Below are 27,961 nucleotides of genomic sequence, written 5' to 3' on the forward strand. Positions count from 1 at the left end.
ATCAGTCCCCGATTAGAGGGGAATCACCCACCTGGAGTCCCAGGTCTAAATCAGTCCCCGATTAGAGGGGAATCACCCACCTGGTGTCCCAGTTCTAAATCATTCCCTGATTAGAGGGGAATCACCCACCTGGTGTCCCAAGTCTAAATCAGTCCCTGATTAGAGGGGAACAATGAAACAAAGCAGTGGAACTGGCTTCCAGGTCCAGAGTTGAGTTTGAGGGGGCTATAGTCTCTTCAGACCTGTAGGACTCCTCGGGGTCTGCAGGGCTCTTCCTCTAACCTGGTCCCACATCTATTTCTGCTGTTTAGGAAACTCCTGTCATTGTTGTGCCAAACATTTTATTCACTTAAAAGAGTTGGCAAACCCACACAAACAGATACTGGACCAGGCTACTCGTCCTCTACTCAACCTTCCAAATGGCGATTTTGCCATCCTGGCAGGCGGAGCCACTGAGTACATAGCGGCCCTCTGCAGAGCACAGTGCCTGGACACTGTCTGTGTGGGCCATCAGCTCCTTCTCTACACTGTGGCTCTCTGTGTCCACTATGTAGATCTTCCCACTCATCCTGCACTGGTCAGGGCTCGGCCCGCTGCAGCCAACCCAGATCTGGACGAGGGAGGGGGAGGAGACAAACAATGAAGAGAAGCTTGTTGAGGATTTGCAGTTGTACTGTGACATTCACTACCTAAATAAAACTGAGTTCGCTCTGGACACTCTGATCATTACTATGAGAGATAAAATAATGATGGTAGGGTGGAATGTATGGTATCATTTCTAAGTACGGTACTATTTTAACTGCTACTTTACAAGCTTTTGTAGAAATTGCAACACCTGAGAAAGACTGTTGCTGCCAGAATCTTATGAATGTGTTTCATGTGTTAATAGTCACGTGTTAAAGAGGTTATTATGTTGGTACCCTTCCATTAAAGTGTTACCAGCAAAACACGCAAAGAACAGCAGGTGTGAACATCCAACTGAGACCATTATTTTCTCACCTGATTCTTAACCTTGATCATACAGTTGACCCCTGTACAATTCTGTAGCCGCACCCTCAGGAAAGGCTTGGTCAGGTCTTTACAGTGCCAGAGACAGAGCTCGTCAGAATCAGAACAGCTCGTCCACAACTGGCCCCTCTGAAAGAAACACACAGTGGACTGGTTTAGCCATCAGCTCATGACACTCTCATTGACAAGCAAACTGACTGTTGGAAGGCTGCAAAAACAGTGTCTGGCTTGATTATTGAGGCCACTTGGAGGCCATGGTGAAGGCCTCGCATGAGATAAAGATCTTGGATCAGTGAAATCTCCAAGATGAAGGGAACATGGGCCTACTACCTCTAAGAAGAGGATGAGGCTGCTGAACTCAGTGGACATGCTCCGTAGATCCTCAGGAAGTGTCATCTTACGATGTGGGGTTCCGTTCTTCCTCAGTTCAACGATGCAGTCTCTGGCACCTAGTCAACATAACAGATGGGAACAAAACAAACAAAGGTTTCTGTCTAGATGCTTGCTGTTGTTAGCATGTTATCTTGTGGTCAATTGACACACTTTGTTAATTGATCATTGGCAGGGTATATAATACATAGGAGTATATACAAAAATAGAATAATAATATACAGTTAGAGTATAACTGTGACTGAGTGAGTTTACTTACAGCACCACAGTGTTCCATTGAAGAGCTGAATGGACATAAGCCTATCACAGGTCAGTTGAAACTGCTTTTTCACTTTTAGTGTTGAGAGGTCCCACAGAATGACTGTTCCATCGGCACTACAGGAGTATGTCTGTCTGGGGGGGAGGAGAGGGACAGTTGGATTAAAACAAGCACCATGTAGAAGCCTGATTGTGGTCCAACTATTGATGATTCACTGAGGGCAAAGTAAAGAAGTAGTTTAAGTACACTGCTGCCATCTGCTGGTTGGAAATAGACATCAAAAACACTCCATGTGCTAAGATTCTTGCACTATGATACTGGGGTGGGACAGTTAGAATAACTACTTTCTGCAATAGGTCCATTGGTCATTTGAACAGGCAGTTCTAACACATTATCCTTCCTTCAACATAGAATCCTGAGCATCACACATGGGTTAACAGTTTGTGAGGGTGACGTGACTGTAGCATGAAAGAGTGCCCTACAGTATATAGGGAATAGGGTGCACTGTGGGACACAGACATACGGTAACATTTTATCATCTTGTGTCCTCCAACAGTGTGTGTTTTGCAGACATCATCTTGTCACTGAACACTCCTCCAGGACCAGCAAACCCTCCCACCACAGAACCTCATGCCTGTGCTCTGTCAGCTGGCCTGGATAAACACAGAGCAGGACATGCACAGACATGTGTCAATTATGTAAATGATGGAATCCTGGGAGCCAATCCATACTTGATCCTGGTCCAATCCCAGCATGCAGTTCTGTGCACATAATAAAGCCACGTATTCAACACATAAATTGTGTCCCAAATGGCACCTATTCCCTATATAGTGCACTACTTTCGACCAAGGCCCATAGGACTCTCGTCAAAAGAAGTGCACTATATAGGGAATAGGGTGCTATTTTGGACTCATACATATCCAGGTTTAATCCACTGTTATGTGAATGGCAGGCACTCCTGTTCATGCCTCATGAGACCACAGAAAGGAGGAAACACTATCAACAGAAGAAAAAGAGAGAGAAAACAAGTGAAACAGAACTAGAAGGGGAGAGAGAAAGAACGAGTGAAAGAGAGCTAGAGAGAAGAGAGAGAGAAAGATGGAGAGAGAGAGCTAGAGAGAGAGAGAGAAAGATGGAGAGAGAGAGGGAAAGAGAAAGATGGAGAAAACAAGTGAAACAGAACTAGAGGGGGGGGAGAACGGGAGAGAGAGAAAACAAGTGAAACAGAACTAGAGGTGGGAGAGAGAGAAAGAACGGGTGAAAGAGAGCTAGAGAGAGAACAAGTGAAAGGGAGATAGAGGGAGAGAGAGAGAGAACAAGTAAAACAGAGAGCTAGAGAGCGAGAGATCACTGTGTACTTAATTCAATATAACAATTTCTTTCCAAAGGATATCTGTAAGCAATTTCACAGAAACAAAGGACATGTTCCAATATCCACTCGCATATAACCTTTAGAATGCATGGCCAAATCCAATGCTTCTCTCTAAGTGTTCTGCTACACTAATGTGGATATTGGAACAGAGCCTAGTAGGAAGGCTCAAGTGATAGTCCAGGGAGAGCGCAGGGGAAATGGTGTGTGTCTGCTTGCAGACATCATACCAGTTGGGAGGATCCCACTTGAACACAGTTCTGCTGCATGGACCAGCTGGCTGCATCAAACACAACCACCCTCCCACCACTGAGGGCACACCACAGCTTGGGGTTCCCATCTCCGTCTGCCTCCGAGTAACTCAACTGGCCTGGATAAACACAGAGACACAGAGAGAGAGAGACACAGAGACACAGAGAGAGAGAGACCCCGAGAGAGAGACTGTAGTCAGTCACAGCAATTCAGCTTTTATCTGCGAATGTCTACATCAAAATCAATACACTAAAAGTTAAATACACAATCCATGGGTCAGCCAGTCGATGGATACTCCCACAGGCATATAGATGATTTGTATATGGTACATACTGTAGCTCTGCATTACAACAGAATATGTGAGTTTTTCACTGCCTTTGAGATCATACTATTCTTTTTTTTTTTTGGAAATAAACTTTTTTACATTTCCAAAAGTACTACAGAAAGGAAATAATGTCATCTTTTACTGGCGGACCATAAACAGAGAACATTTCATCCCAGACACCTAAAAAGAACATCCCTGGTCATTACATTTTGACAGGAAAATGGTGCCCATCTGGCGGACTTAAACAGAGAACATCCCTGGTCACACTTATCAAGTGAATAAACAGAGAACATCCCTGGTCATCCCTACTGCCTCTGATCTGGAGGACTCACTAAACAGAGAACATCCCTGGTCATCCCTACTGCCTCTGATCTGGCAGACTCACTAAACACACATGCTTTGTTTGTAAATTATGTCTTGGAGTGTTGGAGTGTTGGAGTGTGCCCCTGGCTATCCGTCAATAAAAATAAAACAATTAGGCCGTCTGGTTCACTATAAGGAATTTGTATAAATAATTTATTTTACCTTTGATAATGAAGCACATTTTATTCCATTTACTTTTGATACTTAAGTATTTTTTTAAACCTAATACTTTTAGACTTTTACTCAAGTAGTATTTTACTGGGTGACTTTTACGTCTGTCATTTTCTATTAAGGTATCATTACATTTACTCAAGTATGACCATAATACCTTTTCCACCACTGGACGTGGCTGGGGGTTATAGCATTTCTTTCACATGGCCCATCAATTTAGACAAGTGTGTCTGGGTAATCGCCATCTAATATTTATTAAGTATTTTTTATCTGGACACTTTCTGTTTACCTGGAATTTTTCCATATTTTTGGCTACTACAACTTTTAATCTTTACTAAACTACTCACTGTTTAGCACATGACCTCACATGTGAATCCTTAAATAGATGGGTGGAGCTAAGGCTTCAGAGGGTGTGAACAATGCTGAATGGGTGTAGACAAAGGAGAGTTCTCCAAAACATTAAAAACGCCCTTTTCTCAAAAGTGAGTTTACAAGTTTATCAACTTGCAGAATTACTTTCCCATTGTTCCTCAAAAATGCAGTGAATGATATACCATTTTGTAGCTCTGAGTCTCTACTTATAACCAATGTAAAAAATAATATTTCAAAATGTTGAGCCGGTCAGTGATATATTAAGTTTTGTTGACTCACACTGTACAGTACAACAAGTTCATAAGTTACCACACATGACAAGTGTGAAGAAATGAGACAAACTTTGACAATACATGTACTCATCTACATAAACAGCTGAGAGTAGACAAACAATTAGGCCTGTCTGGGTGCTTTCCACTAGTGTGTATTTGCAGCAAACTATTACGGCTTCAAAGCTCCTCTGGTTTCCACTCAGATGTGTTGGGACATGCCCCATACAGGACATGCCCCATACAGGACATGTTGGGACATGCCCCATACAGGACATGCCCCATACAGGACATGTTGGGACATGCCCCATACAGGACATGCCCCATACAGGACATGCCCCATACAGGACAGGACATGCCCCATACAGGACATGCCCCCAGGACATGTTGGGACATGCCCCATACAGGACATGCCCCATACAGGACATGCCCCATACAGGACATGCCCCATGGGACATGCAGGACATGTTATGACCATACAGGACATGCACCATACAGGACATGCACCATACAGGACATGTTAGGACATGCATACAGGACATGTTAGGACATGCACCTACAGGACATGTTAGAACATGTAACCATACAGGACATGTTAGGACATGCACCATACAGGACATGTTAGGACATGCACCATACAGGACGTGTTAGGACATGCACCATACAGGACATGTTAGGACATGCACCATACAGGACATGTTAGGACATGTTAGGACATGCACCTTACAGGACATGTTAGGGCATGCACCATACAGGACATGCACCATACAGGACATGTTAGGACATGCACCTTACAGAACATGTACCTTACAGGACATGCACCTTACAGGACATGTTAGGACATGCACCTTACAGGACATGCACCTTACAGGACATGTTACATGCCCCTTACAGAACATGTTAGGACATGCACCATACAGGACATGTTAGGACATGCACCATACAGGACATGCACCATACAGGACATGTTAGGACATGCACCTTACAGAACATGCACCTTACAGGACATGCCCCTTACAGAACATGTTAGGACATGCACCTTACAGAACATGTTAGGACATGCACCTTACAGAACATGTTAGGACATGCACCTTACAGGACATGTTAGGGCATGTACCTTACAGGACATGTACCTTACAGAACATGTTACCACCTTACAGAACATGTTAGGACATGCACCACAGGACATGTTTACAGGACATGTTAGGACATGCACCTTACAGAACATGTTAGGACATGCACCTTACAGAACATGTTATGGACATGCACCTTACAGAACATGTTAGGACATGCACCTTACAGAACATGTTAGGACATGCACCTTACAGAACATGTTAGGACATGCACCTTACAGAACATGGACATGCATACAGAACATGTTAGGACATGCACCTTACAGAACATGTTATGACATGCACCTTACAGAACATGTTATGACATGCACCTTACAGAACATGTTATGACATGCACCATACAGAACATGTTATGACATGCACCATACAGGACATGTTATGACATGCACCTTACAGAACATGTTAGGACATGCACCATACAGGACATGTTAGGACATGCACCATACAGAACATGTTAGGACATGCACCTTACATAACATGTTATGACATGCACCATACAGAACATGTTATGACATGCACCATACAGAACATGTTATGACATGCACCATACAGAACATGTTAGGACATGCACCTTACAGAACATGTTAGGACATGCACCTTACAGAACATGTTAGGACATGCACCTTACAGAACATGTTAGGACATGCACCTTACAGAACATGTTAGGACATGCACCTTATAGAACATGTTAGGACATGCACCTTACAGAACATGTTAGGACATGCACCTTATAGAACATGTTAGGACATGCACCTTACAGAACATGTTAGGACATGCACCTTATAGAACATGTTAGGACATGCACCATACAGGACATGTTAGGACATGCACCTTATAGAACATGTAAACAGCTTCTATCTTACAAGCAGATACATCAGAGTGAAGATAACAGACAAACTATGATAGAAAGTCAGCTGTCTGTTTCCCCTCACCTGGTGTGTAGAGTAACAGAAAGTCAGCTGTCTGTTTCCCCTCACCTGGTGTGTAGAGTAACATAAAGTCAGCTGTCTGTTTCCCCTCACCTGGTGTGTAGAGTAACAGAAAGTCAGCTGTCTGTTTCCCCTCACCTGGTGTGTAGAGTAACAGAAAGTCAGCTGTCTGTTTCCCCTCACCTGGTGTGTAGAGTAACAGAAAGTCAGCTGTCTGTTTCCCCTCACCTGGTGTGTATCAACTTCCGGCGCCGACAGAGATGGCCGCCTCGCTTCGCGTTCCTAGGAAACTATGCAGTTTTTTGTTTTTTTTACGTGTTATTTCTTACACTAGTACCCCAGGTCATCTTAGGTTTCTTTACATACAGCCGACAAGAACTACTGAATATAAGATCAGCGTCAACTCACCATCAGTACGACCAAGAATATGTTTTTCGCGATGCGGATCCTGAGTTCTGCCTTACAACCAGTGTAACCGAGTGGATCACATGCAGCGACCAAAAAAAAAAACGACTCAGAAAAAGAGGGAAACGAAGCGGTCTTCTGGTCAGACTCCGGAGACGGGCACATCGTGCACCACTCCCCAGCATTCTTCTTGCCAATGTCCAGTCTCTTGACAACAAGGTTGATGAAATCCGAGCAAGGGTAGCATTCCAGAGGGACATCAGAGACTGTAACGTTCTCTGCTTCACGGAAACATGGCTCACTGGAGAGACGCAATCCGAAGCGGTGCAGCCAGCGGGTTTCTCCACGCATCGCGCCGACAGAAACAAACATCTCTCTGGTAAGAAGACGGGCGGGGGCGTATGCCTTATGGCCAACGTGACATGGTGTGATGAAGGAAACATACAGGAACTCAAATCCTTCTGTTCACCTGATTTAGAATTCCTCACAATCAAATGTAGACCGCATTATCTACCAAGAGAATTCTCTTCGATTATAATCACAGCCGTATATATCCCCCCAAGCAGACACATCGATGGCTCTGAACGAACTTTATTTAACTCTCTGCAAACTGGAAACGATTTATCCGGAGGCTGCATTCATTGTAGCTGGGGATTTTAACAAGGCTAATCTGAAAACAAGACTCCCTAAATTTTATCAGCATATTGATTGCGCAACCAGGGGTGGAAAGACCCTGGATCATTGTTACTCTAACTTCCGCGACGCATATAAGGCCCTGCCCCGCCCTCCTTTCGGAAAAGCTGACCACGACTCCATTTTGTTGATCCCTGCCTACAGACAGAAACTAAAACAAGAAGCTCCCACGCTGAGGTCTGTCCAACGCTGGTCCGACCAAGCTGACTCCACACTCCAAGACTGCTTCCATCACGTGGACTGGGAGATGTTTCGTATTGCGTCAGACAACAACATTGACGAATACGCTGATACGGTGTGCGAGTTCATTAGAACGTGCGTTGAAGATGTCGTTCCCATAGCAACGATTAAAACATTCCCTAACCAGAAACCGTGGATTGATGGCAGCATTCGTGTGAAACTGAAGGCACGAACCACTGCTTTTAATCAGGGCAAGGTGTCTGGTAACATGACTGAATACAAACAGTGCAGCTATTCCCTCCGCAAGGCTATCAAACAAGCTAAGCGCCAGTACAGAGACAAAGTAGAATCTCAATTCAACGGCTCAGACACAAGAGGTATGTGGCAGGGTCTACAATCAATCACGGACTACAGGAAGAAACCCAGCCCAGTCACGGACCAGGATGTCTTGCTCCCAGGCAGACTAAATAACTTTTTGCCCGCTTTGAGGACAATACAGTGCCACTGACACGGCCTGCAACGGAATCATGCGGTCTCTCCTTCACTGCAGCCGAAGTGAGTAAGACATTTAAACGTGTTAACCCTCGCAAGGCTGCAGGCCCAGACGGCATCCCCAGCCGCGCCCTCAGAGCATGCGCAGACCAGCTGGCCGGTGTGTTTACGGACATATTCAACCAATCCCTATACCAGTCTGCTGTTCCCACATGCTTCAAGAGGGCCACCATTGTTCCTGTTCCCAAGAAAGCTAAGGTAACTGAGCTAAACGACTACCGCCCCGTAGCACTCACATCCGTCATCATGAAGTGCTTTGAGAGACTAGTCAAGGACCATATCACCTCCACCCTACCTGACACCCTTGACCCACTCCAATTTGCTTACCGCCCAAATAGGTCCACAGACGATGCAATCTCAACCACACTGCACACTGCCCTAACCCATCTGGACAAGAGGAATACCTATGTGAGAATGCTGTTCATCGACTACAGCTCGGCATTCAACACCATAGTACCCTCCAAGCTCGTCATCAAGCTCGAGACCCTGGGTCTCGACCCCGCCCTGTGCAACTGGGTACTGGACTTCCTGACGGGCCGCCCCCAGGTGGTGAGGGTAGGCAACAACATCTCCTCCCCGCTGATCCTCAACACTGGGGCCCCACAAGGGTGCGTTCTGAGCCCCCTCCTGTACTCCCTGTTCACCCACGACTGCGTGGCCATGCACGCCTCCAACTCAATCATCAAGTTTGCGGACGACACAACAGTGGTAGGCTTGATTACCAACAACGACGAGACGGCCTACAGGGAGGAGGTGAGGGCCCTCGGAGTGTGGTGTCAGGAAAATAACCTCACACTCAACGTCAACAAAACTAAGGAGATGATTGTGGACTTCAGGAAACAGCAGAGGGAACACCCCCATCCACATCGATGGAACAGTAGTGGAGAGGGTAGCAAGTTTTAAGTTCCTCGGCATACACATCACAGACAAACTGAATTGGTCCACTCACACAGACAGCATCGTGAGGAAGGCGCAGCAGCGCCTCTTCAACCTCAGGAGGCTGAAGAAATTCGGCTTGTCACCAAAAGCACTCACAAACTTCTACAGATGCACAATCGAGAGCATCCTGGCGGGCTGTATCACCGCCTGGTATGGCAACTGCACCGCCCTCAACCGTAAGGCTCTCCAGAGGGTAGTGAGGTCTGCACAACGCATCACCGGGGCAAACTACCTGCCCTCCAGGACACCTACACCACCCGATGCTACAGGAAGGCCATAAAGATCATCAAGGACATCAACCACCCGAGCCACTGCCTGTTCACCCCGCTGTCATCCAGAAGGCGAGGTCAGTACAGGTGCATCAAAGCTGGGACCGAGAGACTGAAAAACAGCTTCTATCTCAAGGCCATCAGACTGTTAAACAGCCACCACTAACATTGAGTGGCTACTGCCAACACACTGTCAATGACACTGACTCTACTCCAGCCACTTTAATCATGGGAATTGATGGGAAATTATGTAAATATATCACTAGCCACTTTAAACAATGCTACCTTATATAATGTTACTTACCCTACATTGTTCATCTCATATGCATACGTTGATACTGTACTCTATATCATCGACTGCATCCTTATGTAATACATGTATCACTAGCCACTTTAACTATGCCACTTGGTTTACATACTTATCTCATATGTATATACTGTACTCGATATCATCTACTGTATCTTGCCTATGCTGCTCTGTACCATCACTCATTCTTATGTACATATTCTTTATCCCCTTACACTGTGTATAAGACAGTAGTTTTTTTTTGGAATTGTTAGTTAGATTACTTGCTCGTTATTACTGCATTGTCGGAACTAGAAGCACAAGCATTTCGCTACACTCGCATTAACATCTGCTAACCATGTGTATGTGACAAATAAAATTTGATTTGATTTGATTTGATTTGATTTGATAGAGTAACAGAAAGTCAGCTGTCTGTTTCCCCTCACCTGGTGTGTAGAGTAACAGAAAGTCAGCTGTCTGTTTCCCCTCACCTGGTGTGTAGAGTAACATAAAGTCAGCTGTCTGTTTCCCCTCACCTGGTGTGTAGAGTAACAGAAAGTCAGCTGTCTGTTTCCCCTCACCTGGTGTGTAGAGTAACAGAAAGTCAGCTGTCTGTTTCCCCTCACCTGGTGTGTAGAGTAACAGAAAGTCAGCTGTCTGTTTCCCCTCACCTGGTGTGTAGAGTAACAGAAAGTCAGCTGTCTGTTTCCCCTCACCTGGTGTGTAGAGTAACAGAAAGTCAGCTGTCTGTTTCCCCTCACCTGGTGTGTAGAGTAACAGAAAGTCAGCTGTCTGTTTCCCCTCACCTGGTGTGTAGAGTAACAGAAAGTCAGCTGTCTGTTTCCCCTCACCTGGTGTGTAGAGTAACAGAAAGTCAGCTGTCTGTTTCCCCTCACCTGGTGTGTAGAGTAACAGAAAGTCAGCTGTCTGTTTCCCCTCACCTGGTGTGTAGAGTAACATAAAGTCAGCTGTCTGTTTCCCCTCACCTGGTGTGTAGAGTAACATAAAGTCAGCTGTCTGTTTCCTCTCACCTGGTGTGTAGAGTAACATAGTCAGCTGTCTGTTTCCCCTCACCTGGTGTGTAGAGTAATAGAAAGTCAGCTGTCTGTTTCCCCTCACCTGGTGTGTAGAGTAATAGAAAGTCAGCTGTCTGTTTCCCCTCACCTGGTGTGTAGAGTAACAGAAAGTCAGCTGTCTGTTTCCCCTCACCTGGTGTGTAGAGTAACAGAAAGTCAGCTGTCTGTTTCCCCTCACCTGGTGTGTAGAGTAACAGAAAGTCAGCTGTCTGTTTCCCCTCACCTGGTGTGTAGAGTAACAGAAAGTCAGCTGTCTGTTTCCCCTCACCTGGTGTGTAGAGTAACAGAAAGTCAGTGGTCTGTTTCCCCTCACCTGGTGTGTAGAGTAACAGAACGTCAGTGGTCTGTTTCCCCTCACCTGTTGTGTAGAGTAACAGAGAGTCAGCTGTCTGTTTCCCCTCACCTGGTGTGTAGAGTAACAGAGAGTCAGCTGTCTGTTTCCCTCACCTGGTGTGTAGAGTAATAGAAAGTCAGCTGTCTGTTTCCCCTCACCTGGTGTGTAGAGTAACAGAGAGTCAGCTGTCTGTTTCCCCTCACCTGGTGTGTAGAGTAATAGAAAGTCAGCTGTCTGTTTCCCCTCACCTGGTGTGTAGAGTAATAGAAAGTCAGCTGTCTGTTTCCCCTCACCTGGTGTGTAGAGTAACAGAAAGTCAGCTGTCTGTTTCCCCTCACCTGGTGTGTAGAGTAACAGAGAGTCAGCTGTCTGTTTCCCCTCACCTGGTGTGTAGAGTAACAAAGTCAGCTATCTGTTTCCCCTCACCTGGTGTGTAGAGTAATAGAGAGTCAGCTGTCTGTTTCCCCTCACCTGGTGTGTAGAGTAAGACATGCACAGTCTGTGGGGCTGGGAGGTCTAGTGATGGATTGATCTTGTGTTTCAACGTCTCCAATGTTGTCTTTGGAACCATCACAGGAACTGCTTACAGACAAAACAGAAAGCAGAAAAAATGACATATCAGAATATGAATCACTTTCCTGATTACAGAAAATCACAATGAATTTCACACACTGTTGTTCTTCAGAGGCACATCTGATGTTGTTGATTTAGTTGTATACTTGATCCTTGAACTCCAAGGGGTGGTTTCCTGGAAACTCCTGGACTAAATACATTTTCAATGATTCTCCATTGAGTTTGTGTTTTAGTCCGGAACCCCACCATTAAACGCACAAATGGTAAAGCTTACAGATGATTTATATGCAAAAAACAAATCAAAAGTGCATCTGGACCATAATGCATACCTTCATGTTTCACTCTGTCAAAGTATGCCAGTTTGGAGGCGGCAAATATGGCCTTCTGGGTCTGAAGGCAGCCAACCACAGCATCCATGAGCAAGACGTTAGTCAAAGCCTGCTGCATGTACTGAGGATCCTTAAAGGGAACATGACAACTTATACACACACTGCCTGTACTGAGGATCCTATAAGAGAGACAGTCTTACAAGTATAGACACACAACCTACTACACATTACAATGTACAATGAGTACAGCCAATTAAACAGCGTGGGAGATCACATTAAGTTTGGGAGATCACATTAAGTTTGGGAGATCACATTCGGATAATATAATGACAAAACATAATACTTTCCAGCAGAGCAGAGGGGTAGGACAAGCCTGTACCGTAAGATTAATATCCCTGTAGGAAGCCTGGAGGAAACCATCAGGCCAGAGGGGTGGGACAAGCCTGTACCGTAAGATTAATATCCCTTTAGGAATCCTGGAGGAAACCATCAGGCCAGAGGGGTGGGAAAAGCCTGTACTGTAAGATTAATATCCCTTCAGGAAGCCTGGAGGAAACCATCAGGCCAGAGGGGTGGGACAAGCCTGTACTGTAAGATTAATATCCCTTCAGGAAGCCTGGAGGAAACCATCAGGCCAGAGGGGTGGGACAAGCCTGTACTGTAAGATTAATATCCCTTTAGGTGCCAACCGATCTTATACTTTTTTCATAATATGGTAATAAAAGAACGTGACATGTTTTTCAAGACTATGAATAACCACAGACCGCATTCAGGAGGGTGAAATGGACTATGCTAATATTTCTACCCACACGTTCTACAAAGTGTTTAACAGAAGTCACTGCACTGCTTAACAGCTTTGCTGCGCCACTGAAAAGCTAGCAATTCCATGGTGCGGGTTGGTGGATTTCAAGCTGAAAGGGTTAGTTTAATGAATTCAACTTGGTTACATTATACACTATTGAATGCAGCACTAGTCTTGGAGATCCAGCATATATCCTACCTTGTGGTCGTCTGCCATCGTCCTCCCAGCCCACATCTCTCTGACCATGAGATTCCACAGGTCACACGCAGACTTCAGGTTGGCCTCAAACACCTCCTTCCTCAGACTGCACTTGATCTTCAGAGACGGGATCCTCAGCAGCAGGAAAGGAGCAAAGGAGATTTTCACCTCCTGACAGAGACGAGAGGGAAAGGGGGATATCTAGTCAGCTGGACAACTGAATGCATTCAACTGAAATGTGAGAGGATTATCAGATGTGTCATCATGGCAGATTTTCATTTGAACAAAGCCAAACATTGAAGGCAATACACTGTAGTCATACCAATGTACCCTTCAATATTATTCATTACGGAGTGAGTTTCCAAAAGCTTCATAGCACTAAGATCATCTTTCATCCATTGCCTATATATTGTCAAAGATTATTTTAAGACTACAAAGCTTTTAGAGAACTCATCCCTGAACAGTACTACTACTAGTGCCTAAACATAGAGTAACCACACCTTTATGTCTCTGAACTTGGTGATCTCGATAAACCCAGGCCTCCCGTCAGTGAGCAGGAAGAGCCTCTTCTGTGTCATGGCGATCTTACCCACTCCCTGGTTGGTTTTGACGGAGCAGGACAGCTTGTAGACACACTCGTTGTTGTCCAGGTGCTCCATGACCTCAGCTGGCAGGTGAACATCCTGGGCCTCCACCTCCGTCTCCTTCCAGAAGGTGTAGAACACACGGAACACCTCTGGGTCAATCTGCTTCTGTTGCCCTGGAAACAGAAGGTGTAGAACACCTCTGGGTCAATCTGATTATGTTGCCCTGGAAACAGAGGTAACCTTCTCTTAGAAGAAGACTTCAGTCTTCAAGGAGCCATTCGTTGTAAGAGTGGTGATGTGAATGTAAACAAGGCATGACAAGTCTCAGCAGCCTGTAGAGAACATGCTCATCAAACTCACATTAAAACCATGCAAATGCATTCCATCATTTTACTTCCATGTTCATGCATGTCATTCAAGCCAATAGAAACAAGCTACTCCAAACAGCATCTATTGTAAACAGGAACCCTGTGTTTTGTCAAAGCAAAGAGCACATTTATACATCTTCCATAGCTGAAGACGCCCCATGAAACAACAGCCATCCATCTCATGTATGATGTCATGGAATGAACATTAAACCCAAGCAGAGATGAAGATGGAGAGAAAAATAAAAGAGATGCCACATGAGTCCCGCTGACCAATCATACGATGGGATGCTGCAGACAAACTGGACAGTCTTGCTTACCATCCAATGAGGAGTCAATATAAAATACTGATTTGGAGGGACTCCTCATGGAAGAATTCAAACCCAAAGTCACTGAATCCAAAGTCACTCTTACAAGATCCTATTAATAAAGTAAGGATAATCAGATGATACACACCGTGTTCCTAGGCAGAGTGGTACTCTATTTCAAACTGTATTGACAGATCAATCACTCGTTTACTATCATGGGTGATCTTATTGCTATAGTACATCTATACTGTACTGCTCATGTATTTCCATGTCCTGTCAACGAGAGGCCTGACCTCTTAACTCACTTACCCACAGTGAGAGCCTCAAACAGCCTATGGATGGTAAGTCTCAACTTACCCACAGTGAGAGCCTCAAACAGCCTATGGATGGTAAGTCTCAACTTACCCACAGTGAGAGCCTCAAACAGTCTATGGAAGGTAAGTCTCAACTTACCCACAGTGAGTGCCTCAAACAGCCTATGGAAGGTAAGTCTCAACTTACCCACAGTGAGTGCCTCAAACAGCCTATGGAAGGTAAGTCTCAACTTACCCACAGTGAGAGCCTCAAACAGTCTATGGAAGGTAAGTCTCAACTTACCCACAGTGAGTGCCTCAAACAGCCTATGGAAGGTAAGTCTCAACTTACCCACAGTGAAGCCTCAAACAGTCTATGGAAGGTAAGTCTCAACTTACCCACAGTGAGAGCCTCAAACAGCCTATGGATGGTAAGTCTCAACTTACCCACAGTGAGGGCCTCAAACAGCCTATGGATGGTAAGTCTCAACTTACCCACAGTGAGAGCCTCAAACAGTCTATGGAAGGTAAGTCTCAACTTACCCACAGTGAGAGCCTCAAACAGTCTATATGGATGGTAAGTCTCAACTTACCCACAGTGAGAGCCTCAAACAGCCTATGGATGGTAAGTCTCAACTTACCCACAGTGAGAGCCTCAAACAGCCTATGGATGGTAAGTCTCAACTTACCCACAGTGAGAGCCTCAAACAGTCTATGGAAGGTAAGTCTCAACTTACCCACAGTGAGTGCCTCAAACAGCCTATGGAAGGTAAGTCTCAACTTACCCACAGTGAGTGCCTCAAACAGCCTATGGAAGGTAAGTCTCAACTTACCCAGTGAGAGCCTCAAACAGTCTATGGAAGGTAAGTCTCAACTTACCCACAGTGAGTGCCTCAAACAGCCTATGGAAGGTAAGTCTCAACTTACCCACAGTGAGAGCCTCAAACAGTCTATGGAAGGTAAGTCTCAACTTACCCACAGTGAGAGCCTCAAACAGCCTATGGATGGTAAGTCTCAACTTACCCACAGTGAGGGCCTCAAACAGCCTATGGATGGTAAGTCTCAACTTACCCACAGTGAGAGCCTCAAACAGTCTATGGAAGGTAAGTCTCAACTTACCCACAGTGAGAGCCTCAAACAGTCTATATGGATGGTAAGTCTCAACTTACCCACAGTGAGAGCCTCAAACAGCCTATGGATGGTAAGTCTCAACTTACCCACAGTGAGAGCCTCAAACAGTCTATGGAAGGTAAGTCTCAACTTACCCACAGTGAGAGCCTCAAACAGTCTATGGAAGGTAAGTCTCAACTTACCCACAGTGAGAGCCTCAAACAGCCTATGGATGGTAAGTCTCAACTTACCCACAGTGAGGGCCTCAAACAGTCTATATGGATGGTAAGTCTCAACTTACCCACAGTGAGAGCCTCAAACAGTCTATGGAAGGTAAGTCTCAACTTACCCACAGTGAGAGCCTCAAACAGCCTATGGATGGTAAGTCTCAACTTACCCACAGTGAGAGCCTCAAACAGCCTATGGATGGTAAGTCTCAACTTACCCACAGTGAGGGCCTCAAACAGCCTATGGATGGTAAGTCTCAACTTACCCACAGTGAGAGCCTCAAACAGTCTATGGAAGGTAAGTCTCAACTTACCCACAGTGAGAGCCTCAAACAGTCTATGGATGGTAAGTCTCAACTTACCCACAGTGAGAGCCTCAAACAGCCTATGGATGGTAAGTCTCAACTTACCCACAGTGAGAGCCTCAAACAGTCTATGGAAGGTAAGTCTCAACTTACCCACAGTGAGAGCCTCAAACAGTCTATGGAAGGTAAGTCTCAACTTACCCACAGTGAGAGCCTCAAACAGCCTATGGATGGTAAGTCTCAACTTACCCACAGTGAGGGCCTCAAACAGTCTATATGGATGGTAAGTCTCAACTTACCCACAGTGAGGGCCTCAAACAGTCTATATGGATGGTAAGTCTCAACTTACCCACAGTGAGAGCCTCAAACAGCCTATGGATGGTAAGTCTCAACTTACCCACAGTGAGAGCCTCAAACAGCCTATGGATGGTAAGTCTCAACTTACCCACAGTGAGGGCCTCAAACAGCCTATGGATGGTAAGTCTCAACTTACCCACAGTGAGAGCCTCAAACAGCCTATGGATGGTAAGTCTCAACTTACCCACAGTGAGAGCCTCAAACAGCCTATGGATGGTAAGTCTCAACTTACCCACAGTGAGGGCCTCAAACAGCCTATGGATGGTGGCGACATCTTTCACAATCCCAGACTCCTGGATGCGCTTCACAAAGTCCTCCTGCAGCATGTGGGTCTTAGGGAGCTGGAACTTCTTCACATGGTCGTCAGCTTGGACCAGCACCATCTCGTTGTCTGTCTTCACCTTGAAGATGAGCCGCTTGAGCTCTGGCCGCCGGTCCACCTGGGAGAACTCGTCCTTCTGCAGCGAGTCCACTAGCGCCTTTACCAGGTCGGTGGGGAAGATCTCGATGTCCGTCTTGTAGAGGTTCTGGAAGTCGCTGAGGGCGTCAAGACGCTTGGAACACAGCGTGTTCATGAAGCCGCGCAGGTAGAAGTACCTTGGAAATAGGGAAAGAGAATATGGAAAGGGTAGGACTTATAAATGATTTGTGAAGTATGTATGTAGTATTGTGACTGATTGGACACACTAACGCGCCCTCCCTCTGTCTCGCCCACCAGGTGCCTCTTGTTGCTATCAGCAGGAGCATTGCCTTTCTAAACTTGGTGGTCCGGTCACACTGAGGACTTTTCAAATACCCAATAAAGCCTTTTTAAATGTATTTTTTAGATGTAGTGTGTTTAAAGTGTGACTTAATAAAATCTAAAATAAAAAAAATAAAAAATAATAAAAAATAAAATCTTAATAAAATCTAAAAATCCCTATGTTGTAAATGAAGTACCTGGCCAGGAGGGTGGAGTCCTCAGGAGGAACACAGGAGATGGCCTTCCCCAGTAGTATGATCAACTCTCCATAGTAGTTCTGGACATGGTGGTGCACCATGGGAGGAGGACATTCTGGCAGCTTGAAGATCTTCACAGGCTTGGGCGGGATCTTGAAGGCTGTGTAGAAAAAGACAAAGAGTGACACTGCAAACAAAAAGGGTCTACTTTATATGAATCATCTCCAGCACCACCTCAACATATGTGAAAATGGCAGGTTTCTATGATCTGTAGTAAAATAAGTGAGGAAGATGTGTTTCCAATGACATTATCAACCAATTAGGAAGCATTTAGTAGGTAATGCCTCCTCATAATTGGTTAAAATCACATGATGCACAACGATGTCATTGGAAACACTCATCTCCCTCTATACGTTTTACTACCGAGCATAGAAAGACGCCATTTTAACATATGTTGAGGATGAACATGAAGTTGAACATTTGTGAAAATTCCTTTTAAGATGAATCTTCTTGTTCACAGAAGTCAAGGCTTAATGACCTACACTTTTCTTTAACCATCTGTCAAAAGAGCCACGTAACACTAAATAGTTTATGTTATAACAGTTTTCATTAGCTGACAACAGACATGACTTGTTATGACAGTGTTATGTAGAGTAGTCCAATAGACATTTCAAGTGTAAAGTCAGTTTTCATTAGCTGACAACAACAGACATGACTAGTTATGACATCCGTTATGACAGTATTATGTAGAGTAGTCCAATAGACATTTCAAGTGTAAAGTCAGTTTTCATTAGCTGACAACAACAGACATGACTAGTTATGACATCCGTTATGACAGTATTATGTAGAGTAGTCCAATAGACATTTCAAGTAAAGAGTCAGTGCATAATGTTACGCAGTAATGTTAATGTAACCGTGTAAAGTTAAACATCACAGTATATATGTTAATCAGTGGGTAGCTATTATTAGTCCTCCCACTGCAGGGGTTGCAACATCTGGATTTCCAGAAATCCTGGTTGGAGGATTTCATGCTTCCTCTGTTCTAATTCCACTAATCTTCCAACTGGGATTTCTGGAAAACCTGGGAATTTGGGGAACATTTCTGGAATTTTGTAACCTTCATAAAAAAAAAGTTGCTATCTAGTACCTAAAAGGGTAGGAGAACCCCTTGAAAAAACCTTTTTGGTTCCAGGTAGAAACCTTTTGGGTTCCATGTAGAACCCTTTCAACAGAGTGTTATACATGGAATCCAAAAAAGTGTTCTACCTAGAACAAAAAAGGGTTACACTATGGACACAACCAAAGAACCCTTTTGGAACCATATTTTCTAAGAGTGTACTCACCACTTTCAGGGATAATGGTCTTCTTGAGGGAGGTTTGTCTGAGGAGGTTGAGATGGCGCTCCTCTCCCAGGTTGGGGAGGCTCATCCCCAGCCTCTTGTTCAGACGGATCTCTGGGTTGCTGCTATACTTCCTGGCCATTTCCTGCATGGTGGGCCTCCTGGGGTTGTCTGTCATCGCCTTCATTCTGACAGACACATAAAACAGGACTGTATACAATACCCTAAATACCATACAGGACTGTGTACAATACCATACAGGACTGTGTACAATACAATACAATACCCTAAATACCATACAGGACTGTGTACAATACAATACCCTAAATACCATACAGGACTGTGTACAATACAATACCCTAAATACCATACAGGACTGTGTGCAATACCATACCCTAAATACCATACAGGACTGTGTACAATACCATACCCTAAATACCATACAGGACTGTGTACAATACCATACCCTAAATACCATACAGGACTGTGTACAATACAATACCCTAAATACCTTACAGGTCTGTGTACAATACCCTAAACACCATACAGGACTGTCAATCATACAAGACCCTAATATACATACAGGACTGAATACCATACAAGACCCTAATATACATACAGGACTGAGTACCAAACAAGACCCAGAATACCACGTAAGACCCAGAACACCATACAAGACCATAAACCTCTCACTGAGTCTCCCCCAGACATATATGTAGCATGTTTGCAGTGGGGTACTATGTAATAGAATTCAATAATTTCCCAAATCACTCCTCCAGTATCCCTAGTCAGTCTCTTTCACTTATTTGATCTATTCCAGCACTAACTGGTCAACTAATCGTCAAGGCCAGCTGGTCAACTAATCGTCAAGGCCAGCTGGTCAACTAATCGTCAAGGCTAACTGGTATACTAATCGTCAAGGCTAGCTGGTATACTAATCGTCAAGGCTAGCTGGTATACTAATCGTCAAGGCTAACTGGTCAACTAATCGTCAAGGCTAACTGGTGTACTAATCGTCAAGGCTAACTGGTGTACTAATCGTCAAGGCTAACTGGTGTACTAATCGTCAAGGCTAACTGGTGTACTAATCGTCAAGGCTAACTGGTGTACTAATCGTCAAGGCTAGCTGGTGTACTAATCGTCAAGGCTAGCTGGTCTACTAATCGTCAAGGCTAGCTGGTACTAATCGTCAAGGCTAACTGGTGTACTAATCGTCAAGGCTAACTGGTGTACTAATCGTCAAGGCTAACTGGTCAACTATTCGTCAAGGCTAACTGGTGTACTAATCGTCAAGGCTAACTGGTGTACTAATCGTCAAGGCTAACTGGTCAACTAATCGTCAAGGCTAACTGGTCAACTAATCGTCAAGGCTAACTGGTGTACTAATCGTCAAGGCTAACTGGTGTACTAATCGTCAAGGCTAACTGGTGTACTAATCGTCAAGGCTAACTGGTGTACTAATCGTCAAGGCTAACTGGTGTACTAATCGTCAAGGCTAACTGGTGTACTAATCGTCAAGGCTAACTGGTGTACTAATCGTCAAGGCTAACTGGTGTACTAATCGTCAAGGCTAACTGGTGTACTAATCGTCAAGGCTAACTGGTCAACTAATCGTCAAGGCTAACTGGTCAACTAATCGTCAAGGCTAACTGGTCAACTAATCGTCAAGGCTAACTGGTCAACTAATCGTCAAGGCTAACTGGTCAACTAATCATTGAAGCTCTCAAACACTGTAAATGGTGGTTCTCGAAGAGAGGCGCCAGCTGTGCCACCAGAGACTCTGGGTTCGCGCCCAGGTTCTGTCGTAACCGGCCGCGACCGGGAGGTCCGTGTGGCGACACACAATTGGCCTAGCGTCGCCCGGGTTAGGGAGGGTTTGGCCGGTAGGGAAATCCTTGTCTCATCGCGCATCAGCGACTCCTGTGGCGGGCCAGGCGCAGTGCGCGCTAACCAAGGTTGCCAGGTGCACGTTGGTGCGGTTGGCTTCCGGGTTGGATGGTGCTGTGTTAAGAAGCAGTGCGGCTTGGTTGTGTATCGGAGGACGCATGACTTTCAACCTAGGTCTCTCCCGAGCCCGTACGGGAGTTGTAGCGATGAGACAAAAACAATTGGACACCACGAAATTAGGGGAGAAAAAGGGGTAAAAAAAACAATACAGCATCCAACAGACTGGATAACTGGATCAGACTGGTGGAGAAACTCTTCCTTTGATATTAACAAAGCAGGTTTGCAGCGGTGTGTTCTATAAATTAATAATTGGACTGAATTCCATAACATGTCCAGGCAGGTTACCAGCGGTGCCATAACTCAGGCTTTGTTCTAACCATCACTGTACCATCAGGGAGAAAAGTGAGTTGGAGGGTAGGGGAAGGGATAAGCAGGAAGGGGATATTGTAAGTGAGAGCTTACTTCTGTGTCTCTGAGCGAGTGTTGACTTCCATGCGTGTGAAAGCATCCATCTTCCTATTGAGGCGGTCCTTCAGGAATGAATGAAAGATGTGTGTCTCCAAGACCTATACGGATACACATGTATAAATTGAGTGTAGGAATCAACCGTACTCTTTATAGTGATCGTGATCTGAGAGGCTACTTCAACATGTACCTTTCTGTAAAAGGGAAGGTCAGCTAGCTCTCTGGTCTTCAGGAACTCTTCACTGTTAAACACTCGGTGTTCATAGTTCAGGTGACCACTGACATCCCTGATGAAAGGCAGAAATGCAGCAGACCATTAATACACAGGCTACATTAGTGCCTTTAAAGACCAGGAAATAGAATATCTTCCTACACCTCACCGGGTTGACTTCCTCCTTACAGGTACAACACCAACATAATCTCACATATGCCACTATTGGCTCTTTCCAGTGTGAGCATTACTCAAGGGAGAGCAGTATTGACATATTTGAATTCACTTGTTGATGTCTGTAAGCAGGAAGTCCACCCGATGTGTATGATGATGTCATACTTTAAGCCCTGCACCTCAGAAAGAGAGTCTGAACAGCATGACTGACCTGAACATGTTGACAATGAGCTCCAAGGTAACCTTCTGTATTTCCCAGTTCAGGTTCTGCTGCCATTGTCTTCTCAGCATGCGCATCTCATTAACGTCTGTGCCGGCCCCTTGGTGACACACCTCTAGATCATATTGTAGCTGGAGGCCCTTCCTCCTGTAGAGCAGCAGGAAAAGAAAACTGTTGTTCACTCACTGCCACAAAAACAATGTTATATAAGCATGACTGTGAGTGATAACTGATGTGATATTCTACCTCTCAATAACTTCATTCTGTGTTATTGAGACAATGGATGTGTCATTTCAGTTGTAGGGGGTTTCAGCACAGAACAGAGCACAGTCTGCATTGTCTATGTATTCCTCCTGTTATTCTTTTGTTCTACATTTTTCTCTCTGCATTGTTGGGAAGGGCCCGCAAGTAAGCATTTCACTGTTAGTCAACAGTTCTTGTTTATGAAGCATGTGACGAATACAATTTGATTTGATTCTGAAATGGCACCCTATTCCCTATATAGTGCACTACTTTTTAACAGTGCCCATAAGTAGTACATTATTCCCTAGTAGGGCACTATATAGGGAATAGGGTGCCATTTGGGGGGGTCCTACCGCTTGGTAAAACACTCTGCAGAAATGAAGGGGACGTCTGGTAGGTCGACAGTCTCTGAGCAGGAAGAAGACACTGTTCCATCATCAATATTAATCAAGATCAGGTCGTCTGTTTCCTGTCACAGAGAATAGAGAGTTCCAAAAACATTCAAAAATTAAAGCTTTTCTTTCTCCAACTGCTATGACATTTCAACTGTTTGGAAACGGAACAAGACAGTACAACCAAGAAGTAGGTCTAAACACTGTTTATGGACAGTTGGACACTTGACGCAACAGCATCATGAAAATCATATTGTTGTCCGACATCAAATTACACCAAGACAAAACCATGGTTATATAAAGGATGTACCAAGGTTGCAATAAAGAAACTACTACTACTAATACAAAGCCTCCTACCGCAGCGACCTCCTCAAAGTGGTTGAGGTGGCAGCCCATGAGGAAGGCGGTGGGGGCCATGACGAAGTCCAGCATCTGGGCTGAGAGAATGGGCACGTAGGGATGCTGCCAGTGGAGGGGGTGGATGTAGAACATGAAACACTCTGCCACCAGGGTGAGGCGGGCCCAGTCAGCTGAGAAGAACACTACCCTCTGCTCCATCAGAATACCAGTGATGATCTGGGCAAACCAACACAGGGTCAGGGGTCAATAGAACCAGAGGAGAGGAGAGCAGGGTAGGGTAGAAAGAGCAGAGCAGAGTAAAGTAGAGCAGAAGGAGAAGAGTAGAGAAGAGTAAAGCAGAATGAGCAGAGTAGAGCAGAGCAGAAAGAGAAGAGCACAAAGAGCAGAGCAGAGTAGAGTAGAAAGAGTAGAGCAGAAAGGCAGGAGTAGAGCATAACGAGAAGAGTAGATCAGAAACGTTGAGCAGAAAGAGTAGAGCAGAGTATAACAGAAAGAGCAGAGCAGAAAGAGTAGAGCATAGCATAACATAAAGAGCAGAGTAGAGCAGAAAGAGTAGATCATTAAGAGCAGAGTAGAGCAGAAAGAGAAGTGTAGAGTAGATAAGAGCAGAGTAGAGCAGAAAGAGTAGAGCAGAAAGAGCAGAGTAAAGCAGAAAGAGCAGAGTAGAGCAGGGTAGAGCAGAGTAGAGCAGAAAGAGAAAGAAGAACAGAAAGAGTAGAGCAGAGCAGAAAGAGTAGAGTAGAGCATTAAGAGTAGAGTAGAAAGAGCAGAGTAGAGCAGAGTAGAAAGAGTAGAGCAGAAAGAGCAGAGCAGAGTAGAAAGAGCAGAGTAGAGCAGAAAGAGCAGAGTAGAGCAGAAAGAGTAGATCAGAGTAGAGCAGAGCAGAAAGAGCAGAGTAGGGCAGAAAGAGCAGAGCAGAAACATTGAGCAGAAAGAGCAGAGTAGAGCATAGCAGAAAGAGAAGAATAGAGCAAAGTAGAGCAGAAAGAGGAGAGCAGAGTAGAGCAGAGTAGGGCAGAAAGAGCAGAGTAGAAAGAGTACATCAGAGCAGAGTAGAAAGAGCAGAGCAGAAAGAGTAGAGCAGAAAGAGCAGAGTAGAAAGACTAGAGTAGAGCAGAGCAGAAAAAGCAGAGTTGTTGCCAGGCAGGGCAGAAGTCAAAACATCACTCCGAACACTTCAGTTGAATGGCTCATCGTAGAAAATGCTATTATCCGTCTGAACATAACTCTCTACTCACCTGTAAAATCTGTTTGGATCTAAAGCACAGGAAGGGCAAATGGAGGTCCAGGTCTACAGCGGGGTGTTCCTTATCCTCTCTGGAAGGCAGTATGATCATCAGGGGTCTCAGGTTGAACACCTGGGCACAGTCAGGGGTGAGCACATCATCAATATCAGTACACAAGAAGGAAAAGGTGTTGGTGGTAGTAGTTTGTATTTTTTGGTCATTTTTATTCTGACTGTAGGATGGAGAGAGGGGGGAGAAATGAAGGACCAAGGAAGAATCAAACCCCAACAATGCATAGTCCATGTAGAGTGGTGTTCAAATACAACCAATCACTGGCACGTCAGGCAGCCTAGCAGTTTGGATAGATGAACTGGATAACATAAAGCAGCTCACCACATGTAGTTGTCCAGGGGGTGGAATGGGTACTAGAGACAGTTTGGCTGCAAATTCCTTCACCCTCTCTTCAGACAACCTGCATGTTCTAAGCTGCACCAGCAAGCTACAGAAGTGTACAGAAGAGAATGATTTAAGAAATGACAACACACATATACGGGCTGTATTGAAGACGTATTGACCCTTACCAAGACAGACAGTCCTTCAGAGCATTGTAGTAAGGATGCTTGGATATGACACAGATGGCAAAAGCAGTGTAGAGCTTAGTGGTCCTGGTGGACGACCAGTGTCCATTCTGATAGAACACTGACCCTTCCTACGAGGACAGAAGTGACAAATCAACTGTGAGCATTGAGTGTTTCGCAGGAAGGAGCATCAGAGCGAAAACATTTAACACTGTTTTACACAGCTTTATAATGAAAAGGATCACATGTTTATGCAGGAGAATAAAAAGAAAGACCCCCACCTGAAATGGTCTACAACACTGAACAACCACTCCATGGGTTTGGTTACCGAACACATCCGTGAAGACTAGAAAGTGAAAACGCTCTTCTTTTGGTTCATTTGTTACTTGAAGCCCCCCTGATTTCAGAAAAGTCAGGATTATTTATATCCCTCTATTGTTAGACAGTGCATTGGGCGATGTCTTTGAGCTAATGTTTTAATGACATTGTACATAAGGATGTCTGTCAGCCTTCATTTTGGTATGGTGTTTACCTCAGGTCATCTTTATAATCCCAACAATGACAAATATAACTGGCTATCAGCCTCACAATATACCTCTACCTGGAAAGCAGAGTTGGGGCAGGGCCATGAGGTCAATGTCCTTGGGGACGCTGACATCCTCAGTGACAGTGGCCCCCTCACTGCTCCCAGCCCCTCCAGGGCCACTAGGAGCCACCACTAGCCTCTCCTTCTTCTTGATGAAGGACCGTCTGCACTGGACTCGACTGAAGGTTCTGGGGACACCAGACTCATCTGCATTCTCTTTGGTCACAAACGGAGGTACGTGGACTTGCAAGACCTCTGGGTCTAAAATAAGGAGGTCTGTTGTGCTGTTGCCCTGCTGTAGAGACTAAACAGAACAATCCATGTTAACCTCCATTTTACATTTATAATCCACAATCCAGCTCATCTCTCGAATAAACTCTGTATTAAAAAAGACATTTGCTGATTGGCATTACCTGGTAGACATCCTTGAGTTTATCCCCAGAGGCTCCGACAACAACACACGCTTCCAGTAGCCCTGAGGGAAGATGGTCTGCCATCAGAACCGGTCCTTCCTCCTCTGTACATCAGGCTCACAGTGGTGGAATCACATCCAAGCATGGGATTTGTGCTTTGGAGGAGGAAGCGAGCGAGCGAGCCGAGAGAGAAAGAGAGAGAGACAGAGAGAGAGAGAGAGAAAGAGAGAGAGACAGAGAGAGAGAGAGAGAAAGAGATTGTTCTTCAGAAACATGAGTCACACTCCTTAGCTTGTTCATTTGGGCAAGTTGTTATACCCTTAATCACAGCAGCTGGCTAACAAGATAAAGAGCACATGACATCCTACTTATTATATTATATCACCTTTTAATAGATATTTACAACAAGCCAAGAGGCTCACAGGCTTGAAACACAGCTCACCTGATCACTACTAAGAAAAGAAACAACATTGGAGAGTGTCCTCTGCTCTGAGAAACCATTAAAAAAGGTGTCATCAAAAGCAACTATGGCATCACCTCACCAAACAACAAAGTAGAGTTGGAGGAAATACAGCTGTAGCTTGTAGCTTGTCTCCTCTGTAAAGGCAGCCACCTCAGGAGATACAAGATAAACACCCTTTAATTGAATTTCTCTGCTTGAGGGGAATTTCTGGGCAAATTGGTTTCATGTGTGCTGAAGATACCCTTCAATAGGTCACTGAGAAAACTCAATTGAGGAGTGGCACAGTCCACTTTATGATGGGGTGGGTGGGTGGCCTAGTGCTGCTGTATTGAAAATAAGTGCCTTTTTAGATTAAACTAAATATGTCATTTAAAAAACGTAGTAACTGCACTCATATCCCTTTCGCATCTACAATAGAGGTGTGACTTTCTAATGGACGGTCTGAAAAGCGACCTGTCACCAGTTCCTGCATAGCTTCGCATATTATACACATGCATCACGTCATTATAGCTGCAGAACTGAAACCATGAAATGTTTTATGTGATTTCAACAGTTTATGTCACAAGTCCTTTGCAGTTGTAGTCTGAACTAGACGATTAGAAGCAGCACTAAAATGAATGCGTTACAGTGAAATAGGCTCAAATCAGACACTCCTTTTGTCTGCTTAATCCCCTTATCTCCCCATATTCCCAGCCTTTTCAGTACTGTTTGACTGACATACAATGCATTTAGTTTCCATTGATGAATCGGTGTCTCTGGAAAACTTGGCAACATTGATTACCTCCGCATTCTTTCCATACAAGCCATACTGAAAGAGCCAAGATCCCTTTATAGGCCAAGAGCATGTGATGATCAAATTCCATGTTGTGTGTCAATCAATAGCTACTGTGCATACATCACTGTCAAAGCATATTCATGTTTCCGTAAAAATATAGGAGGTAGCTCAGCTACATATAAAAATGTAAATTGTCAAAACAGAAAGTTAGTCTTTAACTGATTTATTTCAAATGCCAATTAATGATCTTCACCAACCTGTTGGTCCATCGGTAATCCAAGATCACGGGCCAAAGTCACTGACATTCGTTTGAATGAATTTGTAGCCACCGAAAGACACAATCAAAACACCTTTGTAAACAATGCCGTTGAATTGACCTTCCCAGGAAATGCTGTTATCTGTCTGACTGCGATTAACAGCGTGCTGCTTCCTGCTTTCTGAAAGGATACAAAATCATGCGTACTGGAAAAATGCAGTTGCCCCTACTTTTGTAAAGAATTCAAAACCTCGTGCATTCTAATTTGCTGTCGTAGAAGTTAAGAAGCTGCATTGCCTACTTAACAAAACTGCTATAATAAATTGTCAGAAGACTCATTCAGTT

The 27,961-nt window shown here is 44.7% G+C and overlaps 1 protein-coding gene across 1 annotated transcript; it reads right to left on the minus strand.

Annotated features, from left to right (window-relative positions):
• Window positions 1-100: 100 nt before the first annotated feature.
• LOC112243919 (DENN domain-containing protein 3-like) lies at window positions 101-27,930 on the minus strand. Its single transcript, XM_042318235.1, has 25 exons — window positions 27,618-27,930; window positions 26,123-26,277; window positions 25,725-26,013; window positions 25,405-25,520; window positions 25,127-25,254; window positions 24,939-25,044; window positions 24,558-24,677; window positions 23,317-23,535; window positions 22,921-23,036; window positions 22,316-22,471; window positions 21,910-22,006; window positions 21,717-21,820; window positions 19,311-19,495; window positions 17,968-18,127; window positions 17,261-17,625; window positions 13,977-14,236; window positions 13,477-13,647; window positions 12,477-12,606; window positions 12,046-12,153; window positions 3,257-3,396; window positions 2,321-2,418; window positions 1,658-1,857; window positions 1,339-1,457; window positions 1,000-1,137; window positions 101-610 (listed from the first exon to the last, which is right to left on the minus strand). Exons 2-25 carry the CDS (start codon window positions 26,204-26,206, stop codon window positions 404-406), a joined length of 3,816 nt encoding a protein of 1,271 aa, XP_042174169.1. The 5' UTR covers window positions 26,207-26,277; window positions 27,618-27,930; the 3' UTR covers window positions 101-403.
• Between the last annotated feature and the right edge of the window lie 31 nt (window positions 27,931-27,961).

The sequence above is a fragment of the Oncorhynchus tshawytscha genome, unplaced genomic scaffold (assembly GCF_018296145.1).
Source record: "Oncorhynchus tshawytscha isolate Ot180627B unplaced genomic scaffold, Otsh_v2.0 Un_scaffold_16570_pilon_pilon, whole genome shotgun sequence".
NCBI lineage: Eukaryota > Metazoa > Chordata > Actinopteri > Salmoniformes > Salmonidae > Oncorhynchus > Oncorhynchus tshawytscha.

Bases quoted from the DNA above. Each gene is read 5' to 3' on its own strand.
- LOC112243919 (XM_042318235.1), bottom strand. From the start codon at position 26,206: ATGGCAGACCATCTTCCCTCAGGGCTACTGGAAGCGTGTGTTGTTGTC. The intron at 14,237-17,260 runs GTAAGTTGAGAC...TTCTGTTTCCAG, and splicing joins GTTTGAGGCCCTCACTGTGG to GGCAACAGAAGCAGATTGAC. The intron at 12,607-13,476 runs GTAGGATATATG...GTTCCCTTTAAG, and splicing joins CGATGGCAGACGACCACAAG to GATCCTCAGTACATGCAGCA.